Raw genomic sequence first — 14029 nt, 5'->3', positions numbered from 1 at the left:
GCTCTGGAGTTTTACACAAAGGAGGAGACTGCAGTACGGTGTGATATTTCACATCCTAGAGGCCAGCAAGGAGGCTGGCAGGAGAGCCTTGAGAGGTGGAGAGTTTACAGACTGAGCAGAGTCCTCCAAAGCAAGTCCATTGAGGAATGTGCAAGCGAGGACAGCAGATTCCCCTTGTGGCTCAAGCCCTCCTGCACCATCAACTGTCTACCCAAAATATCTGCCCCCACCCCTGGGCGTTCGGCCACTGTCCTTGCCCCACCCTCCTCGCTCATGCGTGTCCTTGTCCAAACACATGCGCACACATACTAACCAGAATTCCTGTTTCCGAGTTGAGCGTGTATGAGGAGTTGTAGAACGTCATGCTGCTCTTTGGGTCATCAGGAATTTCTCCTTTGTCCTTAAACCACTGGTACTGAGACTTGGGGAAGCCTTCTTCCTCCAAACAACTCAGCTCAGCTGACTTCCCAAAAGGAACCGATTTGGGGACGTTGCATTTTGGAACAACTGGCTTTACTGTCGTTTTAGAAAAACAAAGGAATATTGTGACAATACTGCAACATCCAATACGATGACAGGTATACTCTAGAGAAACTAGGGGTGTGCATGAATCGGCGGTGACTCTAATTAGGAATCGAGTAGGCCTTACACAAGCAATCATCGAATCCGAATTTTCTGAATTAGAACAAATCGTAGAATATCATACTACTTACATTATTCTGACAAGAGCTGCGATTGCTGCCTCGCCGCATTTACTTTAAAAAACACAAAATATTTCACGATTTTTAGCCTGTGTTTATGACAGATGCCATTATGACATACTGCGCAAAGTTTCCGTGCATGTGCGCAATTATAGTTTGTTCTTGCTCTGATGCAAATAGCCATAGACCTCAACCGAGACGATGATCTCCGCGGAAGGAGGCGTCCGATAGTTGATCTTGAGGAGCTGCACAGATGTTCATGACAGCACCCCAACCGAAGCCGAAAAGGAGCCATCACTGGAGGTGGACGGCTTAAAACAAGAGATTTTGTCCCTAAAATAAAAAAATCTGCCAATGGAACTTGTATGAATTGACTTTTTTTTACCTTTATGTCTTGCTGAGAAAAAAATAAATAAATAAATAATAATAATGTCTTAAAATGAGCACAGTAAAACATTTTCACATTGAGTTACCTTGTGTCTGAAATGCGCTATATAAATAAATTTGCTTTGCTTTAGAAATAAGATAAATTCACCAGGTAAGATTTTGCATTTTTTTTTGTGTATGGGAGAAATTTGTGCAGGATCCAACACAGCATGGCAGATGACGAACCAGCTAGCTAGCTCGAAAGGATTAAGAGCACCACCAGCCCGGTTTCTACCGTTGGCCACGGTACGGCGAGGGATCCTTGTTGAAGTATGCCATTTTAAACTAAAAATAAATATAATGCCGGAGGGAGAAGTGGCAACCAAAATGCGCCAGCCTACTCTTTCCCAGTTTTAGAATAATCGAATTGGATTTTACAATAGTTGGAGTATTACATCTCTTTATTTTGTCATAGTACAAGGAGATAGGATTTGTTACCGTCATCACGAATAATGAATCGGAATTTAGAGGGCGAGTCTGAGCCCCAATAGAAACCATAGATGCAGTGTGGTGCTGATGGGCCTTATTCGCAACTAGGATGCTTTGAAGTGATACCACCCGGGCGCATGCTTATCGTTCATGGTTCGGATGGGAACATGATTTTAGCGCGATGCCAAAAAATGTTACCAAAACATGTGGCGCTTGCTTTCTTTAGCACTGCAGTTCAGAGCAGATGCAGTTTCAGAAGCTTCCCCTTATAGCCCAGAACATGCCTTTGCAGCTGGGTAGGTCTAGTCTGGTCACAACACATCCTCACATGTATGCCAAAGGCTTGGTGCGACCTACAACACGGTGTCATCTTACCGCATCCAAAGTGTGAACTCACCGGGCAAGGTCTCTCTTTTAAGGGCAAAATAATCATGTTATTATTAGCCTGAATTCGGAATATTCTTGTGCTGTCGTATTTATATCACTCGGAGTCTACATCCTTAAAAGCCTATAACAGATCAATCAAAAGCACACGTCATTTTGAGTACTGTACCTCGAACGACAAGGTCAATCACAATCTCGTCAAAGGACTTCTGGTCGTCAGCAGCCGTGACCTCACAGCGATATTTTGCTGTGTCCATTCGAGTTGCATTGGTTATCACTAATGTGGCAGGTTCTCTGATCACTGCTCGATTCTCCAAGTCACCTACACAAAGGAAAACATCAAGACTAATGTACTTCATCAATGAATGAACTGTGAGACACAGTGAAATAGTTGTTTGTATATGATTAAGTTACCTGAAACTTTCTTGTTAAAGTATACATAGCTTGGTCCCTCCGCTTTAATCTTTTTCCACTCAATTCTAGGATTGTTTGTGGAAATGGAGTCGATCAAACATGATAATTCAATTCCTAAAGAGTAGACAAATAGACGTGATGTCACGAGAAACAGTTAATACAAGACATGTTAATTTTGTCATGGTACTTACTGTCAAACTCATCTGTCCATGGTGAATTGTTGTCTGTCCTCAGTATGACTGCCAACACGCTGAAGTAGCCTGCAAAACAAAGAGAGGAGGCAATGCAAAATAAGAATTTCCGCTGCATTAATCTTCGTGATAGTGATGATCTCACGCTAATTTGCACAATACCAGCTGACATGCGCCGATGTGCTGTGTTCATTTTAAGACTCTCCTTGGGGATACTTGAGAATATGCTCACTTGAAACATCATAAACTCAGTTGGAGGAGATAAATGTCAATCCCATATCAGTGACATGATTACATTCTGGCCCTCTTTGGCCTACTTTTGCTACTGTTCATCTTCCATTTTTAGTTGTGTTGGTCAAACTATTGTCTGTGTGTGTTGAGTGGGGGAGTTGTTTCCATGCAGTGCATAATTGTGCACGGAGGCATGTGCTCTTTCAGGGCAAGCTCACCATGCCAGTAGTTCAACTGGCTGCCGAGACCATTTTTCTCTCTCCCCCTTTCCGTGGGCCTGATGCTATTGCCTGTGCAGGCCTGATGGTTCAAAAACACTGGCCCGGGTAGGGAGCGTCAAATGAATCATCCTGACAGCCATTAGTCCGCACACAAATTCATGCAACAACCCTCCCACAATAATAGGAATAAAAAAGACACTCAAAGCTTGTGATCACGCTTTCAAGGATGATGGTCTGAACTCACTCAGATCTCAAGGTCAACACTGAAAATCTATGGATTGGAGACTGTGTTACGGTAAGAAGCACAATCAGTAATGCTGCCATGTATGCAGTCTCCTCAATCTAAAACACGAGGCTAGTATAACCTGACCTCAACCTATGGACACATGGATATGCTGAAGTGTCTAGGGTCACCTGCTAAAGCAGACAACCTAAGATGATTAGCCCACTGTCTTTTTGGAGATCATGACAAGATGGCAGCTTGTTTAGTACAGATGATAGCAACATTACAAAAGTAGGTCGTGCTTCCATTTGAAAAAGTAACCTTCAATAAACTCATTTGAAAAGTATCAAGTATCATTTGTTTTTTTACCGGAAGGCTTTGACTATATATTGTTAATTGTTTAATTGCAGTTTATTTGTGCTATTTCAAGCTTTCTATATAAAATGAATGCTTTGGAAAAGGTAATGTAAACATGAAAGCTAATAGTGCCCCACAACAGTTGCCCAGTTCTTCGATTGGGAAACTATCAAGAATAGAAGGTATTGTAACAATTCATGGAAAATGCAGATTCAAAGTATTTTGATGCTGAGTAACAGTAAAAAGATATATGTATATATATTTTAAATCTGCTCCATCTTTTTTTTTTTTTTTTTTTTTTACAGAAAATATACTGGCATCTGCAAAATGTTTTGTTTTGAAAGATGCCTTTATTTTATTTTTGCAAAAATATGACTTTTTTGGGGTGGCACGGTGAGCGACTGATTAGAGCGTCAGCCTCACTGTTCTGAGGACCCGGGTTCAATCCTCGGCGCCGCCTGTGTGGAGTTTGAATGTTCTTCCCATGCCTGCGTGGGTTTTCTCCGGGCACTCCGGTTTCCTCCCACATCCCAAAAACATGCATTAATTGAAGACTCTAAATTGCCCGTAGGTGTGACTGTGCGTGCGAATGGTTGTTTTTTTGTATGTGCCCTGCGATTGGCTGGCAACCAGTTCAGGGTGTACCCTGCCTCCTGCCCGATGATAGCTGGGATAGGCTCCAGCACGCCCGCGACCCTGGTGAGGAGAAGCTGCTCAGAAATGACTTTTTCGGCCTTTGACAAAAGACTGTGCACGTGACGCATGACTGCATTATTCTGAGAATGAGTATCAAATGTACTATGTACTGTGTAACTTTATACTAGGCCAGGCATGCTTAAGAGTCCAAAATATCAGAATATATGTGCCTACTAAAATAGAATCCAAAAATGACTACGTTATTCCAAGTGATTAATTTAGTACAATAACTTTCTACTAAATGTAGAATTGGGGTTTCCTGTTTGGACTAAAAAAGTGTGGGCATTTTACCCCCCGTCCTCATCCCTAATTCGGTGGGTATTAGTACAGATTAGGCGCCTAAGTGAGCTTGACGCGGAGATAAAAAGCTTGAGAGCTCTGCCATGGAAACAGCTGTCCAGGAAAACATGAAAGCCCTGCACAGAAGGATAAGGTCATTGAACTCATGCATCGAGCCAATAAAAAGGATGGATATACCATTAATGAGTGTGATTTTAAGCAAATATTTCAGGCTGATAAACATGATGTTTCAAGATGCAAGATCACATGTGTGGTTAACAGACTAAAATATATTGCAATAAAATTCCTGGCACGACTAGATTAAAGTAGAACTCCATTGTCGTAGATGGCTAAAATGTGTCCCACCGGGAGTTCACCAATTATTAATGATCCTATACATGTATATATACAGTACATAAAGCTGCAACTGTTTATGGTCTCTGCTTATCAATAAAAATGCCAAAATATTATTATATACATTTTTTTTTTTTCAACTAGTAAAAACTGTAAATCTGCAAATACAGAAAATTTGACCAAGAATCCAATGTATCCGTTAAGGTTCCACTGTGGGAATGTAAAAACAACTAGAATGGCACTCTCTAGAACAGTCTGGTGGAAACATCTAGAATGTGGTTATAATAATAATAGTAATAATAATAAATAATAATTATTATTATTTATACAGCAGCTTTAAAAAAACATTTACGTTTAGAAGTGTATATATTGTGTGTGTATATGTTATATGTTTTGTCAGACAGAACACTACACAATACATAAAAACAGTAGGATACAATGTCATTGTCATATTAAAACAACAACGACAACAGAACAGTTGATAATTTTTTAGTGCACTCATACATGGGTCATTTTCATAAAATTTTATCAATAACGATAAAGACATGGCCAATTGAATTGTTACTAATTTTAATTGTACTAATATGACTATTTTAATTATTGGCAGTTGTTATCCATCAAGAAGTCATAATTGTTTACAGGGAAAAAAATATTCTGAAGTAATATTTCACTAAATTTGAATGCCAAAATGTCTTTACCGTTTTGGGTCAGAAACGAAATTTCATGATTTGCAACATGTTTTCTGAAGATGTTGATTATATTTTTGGCTATATATGATTTTTCTTTTCCATGGTTTTGCCTTTTCCATGAAAAGTGACACAAATGCATCTTAGTGTCTTCAGAGTTCCTTTGTTTGGGTTCTTTTTCAAACAGTCCTTCTTTGTCACTTAAGCCTCATTATGTTGTTGCAATGCACCAGAGGGATCTATGAGCTGAAATGCTAATGAAGCAGCCTTTTTGCATTCACACAATAGCGGACAGCAAAATAAATAATTTCTGAGATATGAATGAATATGTATGAATTTGTGAAAGTGTCAGAACTATTGCATGTCTTTACTGTTATTACGATTGTATAAAGACAAGATGGGTTTCATGAGTAGTTAGGATCATTTATGCACTTGTAGCCACCAAGTTTGAAGGGCAAAACATGTGAATTGTGCAACTCATACGACTTTTATGAAGCTGTTGATGTTTTTACTGTTGTACACCGCCACAAAAATAAATGAATTATTTCTTTTTTTTAAAAACCTATCCTGTTCAGCTGTTAAGTCAAGCAGAATGGAGAATCTGTATCCCTTTAATGCCTGGATCAGACAACAGGACAAATTCGGTCTTTCACGATGGCACTATGTCAGTCTACTGCCATAAAATCTTGCCGTATCACGGTCAGTGGCAACGCTACATGGCATGTATTCATATACCACCGTATCCCGTCTTTTACAATCACTTGTCACATCAAACACTGTCGGGGAGGCGTGACCAGAAAACGTGTCACCTTTCACCGTAAACCGGATACAACCGTTACCATGGGGACAACAAGTTGTTGTCAAACAATGGATTGCCGCGGCACTGTTGGGGGAAAAAAGAACAAAAAGAGGAAAAACCAGGTGCTCAGGAGAGGACGTATTGGGCTGTCCATTCAAAGATTGTATAAGGTACCGTATGTTCATGTAATTGTAATACGATACAGCTCGCAATCAGGCTACCAAAAGTTATCTAGCCTAGCAAGCTAGTGCTAGCACTAACGTTTGTATGTAAACATGCCGACATTCTGTCAAGTAATGCTCTAAAGCTTCGGTAAACATTGGTTTGTGCGCGTGAGTAAATGTTGTCAACAGCGACCGGGTATGTTGACAACGGCGAGCAAGGGAGCCGTTGCGCTGGTCACACTACCCAATCCTACTGGTCGACGTCAAGGTGCGCTCTCGGAGAGCTGTCGTTCATATTTCACACGACAAGAAAGATATCCGTAAAATCAAACATGCTATACTTTTTTTTTTTGGGTGTCCTAGCACTATCGTAGGGTCAAATCGTTGGTCGTGGATTATGTCGGAAAAGTATTTATTTACTACAAATAATGTAGTAGGTAGCAAACGCAAAACAAAAGTGAACAAATAACTATATATAGTAATAAATCAAAAACACAAATTCATATTTATAATAGATTTCAGCCTGCAGCCAAATCTGTAAAAGCACTGCACACACAATTGTGAGAAGTAATAACTGTGACATGACTGCTGTCCAGGTGGGTCCACAAATCTTTTTGATTGCTAAAATAGGTGATTCACAGAGACACTACTCTCTTTATTACAAGTCGTGTACTATCCCAATGATTTCAACGAGGTTAAGGTAAAATTATCACATACCGTGCTGCTGCTTGATTTGCAGTCCTCATTACAGTCTTGATTTACTGTAGTCTATAAACTCTTAACCTCAGGGTTTGAATTATCTAAGATGTTGAAACTAAAGTTTCAGACTTCTGTATCTTCTCCAAGTTGTTGAACCCAAAGTTTCAGACTACTGTATCTTCTCTATACTACAGTTTACTATCAGCTACTATTTTGTCTATGGCTGGCTGAGCTAAACTAATGAACTTGTCACTCCTTAAGTGTACCTTCTTTCCATGACATAGATGACACCCCAAAAGGTATTTCAGAAGGCATTCCATTTTAAAATCCAATATGCTATTCAATCAGCAGTGCGGAGTCGGGGAGTCTGAAAACTTCCTGACTATAGACTAAGACAATATGAGTCAGTATTTATGGCTGTTTCTTCCGAGACCGAGGTGCGCTGACAACGCCAAGACAATCACTGACTCAGCGAGTTTAGATGACTCCCGAGTAACTTGATGAAGGCTCAAATGGTTCTGACACTTTTTTTATGGGAGAGGTCTTTTCCATCTTTTTATTGTGTTTGACACATAGCCTACTTCATCAAGTCAGACTCATCCTGTCTTGTCTCCTTAAAACAAAATGAAACACCCTCTTTTTCCATACTAACTGTGCCAAAGACAGGTCATTTGGGCCCAACACAGCCCGCCCTAGATCCCACTAAATTGCTAGCTCATCAAAGAAATTTAGGTCAATCGAAACTTTGAAGAAGCAGTTTGGGGAGGTGCATTTCCAACAAAAATACCTGGTTCCAGGTCACTAAAAAGTTCCTGTGATTCATTGTTTTCTACATTTCCGCCTCGGACCGAGGTCCTGAAAACTTTATGGAAATCAACCTATGACTCAGTGGAAAAAGCAACGACAGTTAACAACAATGCACCGCCAATCCAGTAGGTGGCGATAAATGGTAAACCAAAGCTAACCAGCAACAGTCATTGGCAGCTAAGTCTTGGGAGACTATGCTAATCCACATGTTGTGTCAAGTGTGAGTTTTGGAGCATTTTCTGATGTCAATAAAATGACAAGATTGTAAACCAGGGGTGTCAAACTCATTTTATTTCAACGGCCACATTCACCACTATTTGATCTCATGTGGGCAAGACGAGTATATTTGTTGCTTAGAAAGCTATAAATAACTATTCCCAAATTTTCCCATTGTTTTGGTGCAAATAATTACAATTTGGAAAATATTTACATTTATATTTTTCAGGCTCCAGCACACCCGCGACCCTAGTGAGGATAAGCGGTATGGAAAATAGATGGATATATTTATTATTATCTTGTGGCAAATGTGTAATACTGCTGACATGGCAATTATTTTTGTTAAGAAATTTCAGATTGCCCATATGATTTGCAACATCAGTTTTTTCATTGAGAAATCAAAGTGGATCTATATACATACCGTTTATAAAACAACTTGTTAAGAGCTAGAAATCATTTCAAATTTACATAAATTTCCGCATCCATCTGGAAATCTTGACTACCTCAACTGACTCATCACACTATACAAACTAATGTGGTAACTACTCAGAAAGAGGGGGCAGTTATCCACTTACATAAAAGTTGTCGCAGTGCATGAAGATAACAAAAGGGTTCCACCAAACCAACCAACCTGTTTTTAACTGAAGCTATTGACTGACATTTTGTAGTATTTAGTGTCTACAGAACTGTATGCTTCACAATGAAAAGGTGGACAGCATTTTGTTCCTGAAACTTGGCACCTTTTAGCCTTGTCAAATGCAGAGTAGCATCCAGAATGTCAGTTAAGTGGCAAGTGGTCATTTAAGTGGTCGTCAGTGTGACCTCAAGTGGACAAAATGAGCAACAACAGTTACTTTTATTGAAAAATAGCAGTTAATGGGCAGCATGGTGGACGACTAGCAGTTAATGGGCGGCACGGTGACGACTGGTTAGCACATCTGTCTAAAAGTTCTGAGGACCGAGGTTCAAATCCCGGCCCCGCCTGTGTGGAGTTTGCATGTTCTCCCCGTGTCTCCGTGGGTTATCTCCGGTTTCCTCCCACAGCCCAAAAACGTGGTATGTTGATTGAAGACTCTAAATTGCCCGAAGGTGTGCGAATGGTTGTTTGTTTATATGTGCCCTGCGTTTGGCTGGCGACCAGTTCAGGGTGTACCCCGCCTCTCGCCCAGAGTCCGCTGGGATAGGCTCCAGCACGCCCGTGACCCTAGTGATGATAAGTGGTACAGAAAATGGATTGATGGATAGCAGTTATTGATGGATAGCGACGGGCCGGTTCTGGCCAGCAGCCCGTACACCCCTTTCGTAAACAATTTATTTACTGGTTCTGCTCTTGGGACCACTGCAGTTTTTTGGTCCTATTTTTTGTAGGCATACACGATTTTGTAAAGACATTAAAGATGTAAACCATGGGTATATCCACACATACTTTTAGAATTAGGTACGAAAGAAAGAAGAGCAAGCACACAATCCTCAACCCCATTCAAACACCTTTTGGATCAACTGCAAGAGTGCTTTTGTGAGTCAGACGCTCTAATCCAACATCAATGTTTGACCTCACAAATTCTCTTCTGGGTGAATGGACAAAATTCCTAGAGACATACAGGTCTACCCACAAGAGTGTTACACTACGAAGGGGATACTAACTCTGTACTTTCATATTCTGTGTTTCAAATGTTACTTCTTGATCCAACTACATCCAAACATGGTTTTTCAGTGGCCTATATTTGTGATGACTTTCTTTTCTTCTGCTGAGTGAGATCTGGCAGTCAACAAATATATAGCAAAGTTATTTTTTAATCCTTCTTGCTAACCCCACCATGGGCAAGGGGTTTTCTCTGTAATCTTCTTGTCTAATTCCTTTCTAAACTCCCCCTCCTTCAGGTTTTACATCACTGAATAATACACTGAGCTGGGTTTTTCTTGATTCTTGCACTGTGTAAAAAAAATCCCCCCTTGTTCTGTTGTTTCCCATGGGAAAAATGCACTCATTTGCTGCGGCATTACGTGTTGAATCCAGAGAGGTGAGGTCGGTATCATAACTAGAAAGGTTCAATTAAGCAACCGAGTGATATTCCCTGTGACGCATCTCTGCTTCATGCATATAAAGACTAAACCCACACCCTTTCAGAAGCATGAACATCAAAGTAGAGACACAAACTTTCACTAATATCAACCATTTGCTATTTTCTCACTCCAATGCTAGAGCTGCTCATCTACAATGAAATGAACAGTTGTTGTAACAAAATATGGAGCAGTTTGGGATTTTATGTTTTAATCCACTATGTTATTCATCCAGCTGAGTACAGTCAGTTCAATAAATGTACACAGAAGATTAATTTTCTCTACTAGTCTCACAAAAATCAGTGTCCATTCCAAATGAACACTGCGGCTGTTCCCTGACCACCCTATCAGAAGAAACACATCTTCAAGGCTGTGTCCTCCAACTCATATATTTTGTAACAGTTTATAAAAATGACAACATGACATACTGCACGTGTCTAAAATTGTCTGACCATGTGTGAGGTTATCAAAGGGCAGCGGAGGTTTTACCACATTTTCACATGAGAGGTAAAGGGAGCATGTGCATCCAGCTACACGTTGCAGGCCAGGTGCATGTACTGTACACTGTGTATGTGCACAAAGAGCACATGTCCTGCATACCCTATATTTACTCAGTGCCACACTCCCAATATAAACACAGCTAAAAAGGCAAATGGGAATGTAAACCACAGGCCAGGGACACATTTCCGGGGCTAGTCTGTTCAACATAAAGGAAAGGTTTTCATTAATAAGCAAAACACTGGTAATCCCAGAAGAAACCAAATGAATTATAGAAGTGATTCCCAACCACTGGATTGGCTGGCGACCAGTTCAGGGTGTACCCTGCCTCTCGCCCAAAGATAGCTGGGATAGGCTCCAGCGTGCCCGCGACCCTAGTGAGGATAAGCGGTCCAGAAAATGGATGGATGGATTCCCAATCACTGTGCTGCGGCCCATTAGCGTGCTGTGAGACATCATCTGACCTACCTAGGAAAAAAATCAAATTTGACTTAATTGGTCCGTCTATTCATTTACCACACATAACGTACGGTATCTATATAAATCTATCTATGCCAGCAGCGTATAGTAAAGCGACGTAGCTGACCAACACAGAACTGGACAATAGCAAACAAATTAGTGACCCTCGTACGGATACCAAAATAATTATTATTTCAGTACAGTGGAACCTCATTATAACGCACCCCGATATAACAGATATCGGATAAAACGGACCGTTGGGACCGAATAATGTGTCCAAAAATAGTTTCAATTTCTCAATTCCAAACTGCCGTTGACAAAGTCTGTTAGTTCCAGAATTGGCCGTTGTTGTTTACTGGCGCTGTGGCACAATATAGGCAGAGAATGGGACAGATATATTTTCGGGTCACAGATATACAATATGACTAGAGCCAGGAAACAGAGTAGCCCATGCCGATGTGGCAGCTGTATTGAATGTGTCGACATTAAATCAATGGCAATAGATTGACATATGGTGGTCATGTTGAATGTGGCGGAATTTCTAGGCATTGTATTGGCGTGGGGGCCATGATGACAGGAGTTCTATTGTCGAACAGAGTTGTACGCAGAGAGAGAGAGCAGCAATGGGTGGGCGGCATTTTTTTCTTTATGCGATGTCTCTGGAGCCATACTGCAGTCGGGAACATGCTATTTTTGCAACAGTAACATTTTAATTTTTTTTGTCAACCCGTTTGTCGATAAGTATGGCACCTAATCTTACCCAATTTGGGAAATAGAAAGCACACCAATTCCTTGTGGCTCATGAAAGCGATCTGCACGACTTGCCACTAGTCACTACAACAAGCACCGCAGCGTGGTAAGTTTGGGTAAGATTTAAAACTTTTCAAACATTTTCAAGCTTTTTTTTTTCCGTTGTTCACAACAACTTTGTACTGTACTTTAGGGCACAAAAATAAAACAAAACAAAAGTTTTCTCCTGTGGTCCGTAATATTCGTGCATATGGCCACAATAAAATTGCTTCAATATAACGGACAATAACGGTCTATAATGGTCCCCCCATTACTCTGTTCCACTGTATATACAATTTTTGTTTATTTGTGTACCATGAGGATTTTTTTAATGTAAAATATATGACTTTGCCAAATAAAGATTGGGAAAATAATTATCCAACACCCATAACAGGCAATAGCTGCCACATACAGCATGTCATATTAAGAGATGTTCTACCTTGGCTGAGGTTTGCGCTCTCCTCCTCGCCATTCTTCACTCAAGTGAAGTATTGACTTCAATTAATCTTTTATGTCACCCTATTCCACACAGTTGCGTTTTTAGGCACAAATTACCGTCCCCTCCCCTGGCTTCAAACAAAAGATGCTCTGTCCTGAATTGTTCAACACATCTAGATGCGAATACCATGAAATAAAAGCAGGAATTCTGAAGTTTTGTCTCATATGCATCTTTTGATCTGAAACCCAAATGTCTTCAGTATATAACAAAAACAAGAGTGGAGCTTGCCGTTCCACTACTTTTGAGGGGACTGTATATACCCAACATTAACTGTTAAGTTATTTGTTTAAATATAGTAACAATAATATATTATTTTGAGTCACTGCTTCTTATAAAGATTTTTGTGAAAAATACTTAACAAATGCTAAGCTCCAAACGTATTGGACCAATATAACATTTATGCTCTAGCTTCCCTAAATTAACAGCACTGATAATTACCAAAATATTTCTTTTTATAGTTCTTTAATGGTTAATACACCAGTATCTAAAAGCTCTTCTATCGAAATTATATTTTTAATGCAAAAATATGCTGATTGTTATGAATTTGGTTACCTCAATTAGTTACGTAGGTGGGTAAAATGTAGACTCAGCTCTCATTATGATGCACGACAGGTCTACACCACTGTAAACTACAACCATAATAATACGCTAGCTAAAAAAATACCATTTACACTTGAATTTACATTTACAGTACACAGCATTTGCATTACTGCCTGAATAGATAACGGCATTAGCCTATGGTCTATGATTTTGAATGAAATTTTCCATCAAAAATTCATTATAGATTCAATAATGTGTCCTCATGTGCACCATGTAAAATACTTTTGTCCATTTTTAATAAAAGAAAAAACAAATAATAATCACTGCTTTCTTAAAATGATCAGAGAATCAAATTATGTGATCCCAAAAATGGGTACAATATGATTTAGCTGTCACAATGAGCTTTGGAAAAGTGATTGTCATGACTCGTATGGGGTCGTTCCAACTATGATTCAATTTACGGAATTCTGCTGAAAGTACATGCAACACCTTTCAAGTGAATATTTATATTCATATAAAAACAATGTTACACTTTTCGGCACTGCATACATGACTGCTCAGTTTATGTAGCACAAAAGGTGAATGCAGGCCTCAAGCGAATGTATGACCAAAGCAGGAACGAGGATAGGACACAACTGTTTGGAGGCAGCATAAAAACAAGACAGTCACATCGCTGTCAGCACTTGAACAGTTAGTGCGAGTGTTAATGTTGTAGAGATGACCCTAATAAATACAGAAAAGACAAATCATATCCAAATGAAATTATATCTTCAAGCTTTCAGTCCCTATACAGTATAAAATTGTATTAAAGCCTATCATAAACATTTCAAGAGCACTTTTCCAAAATATATTAAATACCAGATATAAAAACAATTCTTGCCAAGTCATTCCACTGTATACTTTATT

At 39.7% G+C, this 14029-nt stretch overlaps 1 protein-coding gene across 1 annotated transcript in view; it reads right to left on the bottom strand.

Moving 5' to 3' along the window:
* jam3b (junctional adhesion molecule 3b) overlaps positions 1-14029 on the bottom strand; it is a 48328-nt gene that overhangs the window by 9312 nt on the left and 24987 nt on the right. The window contains exons 2-5 of the mRNA XM_061703097.1: positions 2546-2614; positions 2355-2468; positions 2110-2262; positions 314-516 (exon numbers count right to left, since the gene is read on the bottom strand). Of these exons, the coding sequence (XP_061559081.1) occupies positions 314-516; positions 2110-2262; positions 2355-2468; positions 2546-2614 (539 nt within the window). The remainder of the gene's footprint in view (positions 1-313; positions 517-2109; positions 2263-2354; positions 2469-2545; positions 2615-14029) is intronic.

Source organism: Phycodurus eques, chromosome 17, assembly GCF_024500275.1.
Source record: "Phycodurus eques isolate BA_2022a chromosome 17, UOR_Pequ_1.1, whole genome shotgun sequence".
Lineage (NCBI taxonomy): Eukaryota > Metazoa > Chordata > Actinopteri > Syngnathiformes > Syngnathidae > Phycodurus > Phycodurus eques.
This window is presented reverse-complemented; position numbering and strand designations above follow the sequence as displayed.